Source organism: Penaeus chinensis, chromosome 35, assembly GCF_019202785.1.
Source record: "Penaeus chinensis breed Huanghai No. 1 chromosome 35, ASM1920278v2, whole genome shotgun sequence".
Lineage (NCBI taxonomy): Eukaryota > Metazoa > Arthropoda > Malacostraca > Decapoda > Penaeidae > Penaeus > Penaeus chinensis.
Genome location: NC_061853.1, coordinates 12,671,376 through 12,673,875, shown reverse-complemented (window position 1 = coordinate 12,673,875; position 2,500 = coordinate 12,671,376). Strand labels below are relative to the sequence as shown.

At 33.5% G+C, this 2,500-nt stretch overlaps 1 protein-coding gene across 1 annotated transcript in view; it reads left to right on the top strand.

The window, feature by feature from the left end:
• Nucleotides 1-2,057, top strand: part of LOC125043983 (neuropeptide FF receptor 2-like) — a 28,239-nt gene extending 26,182 nt beyond the window's left edge. The window contains exons 8-9 of the mRNA XM_047640389.1: nucleotides 1,255-1,374; nucleotides 1,866-2,057. Coding sequence (XP_047496345.1) covers nucleotides 1,255-1,347 — 93 coding nt within the window. The 3' untranslated portion in view covers nucleotides 1,348-1,374; nucleotides 1,866-2,057. The remainder of the gene's footprint in view (nucleotides 1-1,254; nucleotides 1,375-1,865) is intronic.
• Nucleotides 2,058-2,500: the final 443 nt, after the last annotated feature.

The window sequence follows — 2,500 nt, the reverse complement described above, 5'->3', positions numbered from 1 at the left end:
GTGGTCAGGAGCACTAAAATAAGCAAAGTAAAGGCCCCCAATTGTTTTCTTTGCTCGCAGTTCCATCTAACTAGGAAAGCTGTTTGTTCAGTAGGACTGAACTTCCGCCAGATATATATATATATATATATATATATATATATATATATATATACATTATATATATGTATATATATAATGTGTATATATATCATATATATACATTATATATATGTATATATATAATGTGTATATATAATATATATATATTATATATATACATACATACACATTACATATATATATATACGTATGTATATATAATTGTGTGTATATGTTTTTTGTGTGTGTATGTATATATATATATATATATATATATATATATATATATAATTGTGTGTGTGTGTGTGTGTGTTTGTGCGTATGTATGTATATATATATATATATATATATGTGTGTGTGTGTGTGTGTGTGTGTGTGTGTGTGTGTGTGTGTGTGTATATATATTTATTTATCCCAATGTCAATGGGAATGACGTGTACGTGTACGCCATGCCCACTGTGAGTTTACTTGTTTGATTGTTTTTACTCATAGATGGTTACACTTGTACTAAGTCACCAATGAGCCAATTACGAGTACTGCCTGTTTCGCCCATTTACCCTTCTCTTTGATTTACGATTATCTTATTTTGCTATTATTATTGTTTATAACATTATAGTAATTATGATATTTATAGTAAAAATAACACCATCGATATTCATAGCACTAGTAGAAAATACATTTTTCCCGCCACTTCAAATCAGGTAAGGTCACAATGTCTACTAATTGACTCCTTTGTGGCGAAGTACTAGAAGAGCCATCCATGTGCAGAGACATTTCACAAAGAAATATAAAAAATGAGCACAGCATTTCCCCAATTTGTTTTTATATCCCCTAGCGGTATTGGGTTAAATATATATATATATACAATTGTGTGTTTGTGTTTGTGTTTGTGTATGTTTGTATATATATATATATAATATACTTGTGTGTGTGTGTTTGCGTGCATGTATTCATACATATATATGTGTATGTGTGTGTATATGTATATATATATGAATATATACATGTATGTATATATACATATATATGTATATATATTAATATATATGCATATATATATAATATATATATATATATCAGTGTCTTCTCCCCCTTGCTAATCCTTTCTCTCCGCCTACATATTTATGATCAACGGCTGCGTAATCATCTCTGCGCCTTCCAACCTCCCCGCAGGCCAAGGCCAGTGCCAGCCGTACGGAGCGCCACTGGCTCTCGACCGCCCTGCTGAACAGCCAACACAAGCGAGCCTCTTCCACCAAGACATGATCGCCGGCTTGACATGAGCTGACGAGTGTAAGCAAGAACACTCGCTTCCTGTGTTAGAGCTTTGAAGATATTATTTCAAGTATCTATCTATCTGTGTATATATATATATATATATATATATATGCATATATACATACAATATAGATAAAAAGAAAATAGATGGATAGATATATACTCAGACAGACAGATATACATACAGCAGAGAGTTAGACAGACTAAACAGACGGGCAGACAAATAGACAGATCGATGGATACGGAAAGATAAATATCTGCACAAAGAGATAAATACATAGATAGGCAGACAGACAGACAAACATACAAGACAGATAGAAAGATGGTTAGGTAGTTAAACAGATAAAGAGATAGATGAAGAGATAGAAAGATAGTTAAACAGACTGACAGATAAATAGATAGGTAGACAGACAGATAGTTAGATAGACGGACAGAGATATATCTCCGACAGATTAAGTATAAATAAACGAAATATATTTACTATTAACTCCCCTTCTGCCTTCCAGAAGCGCCGCGCGACTCGGAGCAGATTCCGCTCGTTTCCCTCCGCCGCCGCAGGAGGCATCCGCGGCCACAATGGATCCAGCGAATGCCTTTGGTGGGGCCGAGGCCGAGCAGTTAAAACACTTTATTTTCAGTTGTTAGAGATGTTAGCTTAACGTGTGACTAGAGGGCTATGTTATGTTAAAATCTTTGCGTTTTTTTTTTTTTTTCTAATTATATTGTACGGGGACAACAAGTATCTTGTTCTCAACACGAATGTAAAAAAAAAAAAAAAAAAAAAAAAGTATATATTTTGCCTTTATTTTCATTTCCAATTCTCCATAAATAACAACTGAGAAATATAACATAATTTTAGAACAATACCAGTAAAAAGTGTTTATTGACAGATATAGATAATGAGTTTGATAAAGAAACTGATACCTATATTAGCGTGCGTGTGTGTGCTTGCTTGCGTGAGAAAGGTATGGCAATGTCATGCATTGTGCTAAAAATAACGCACCAAAGTGGTCTTGATTGCTCCAGGGCATACCGTACGTCTACATGCAATTGAGCCTGGGTTCATATATAAGAAACGCCTGTATGAGGACAATGAGAAGCATATTTTCCAAGTTATATATATCTACCTTTTTTATTATCC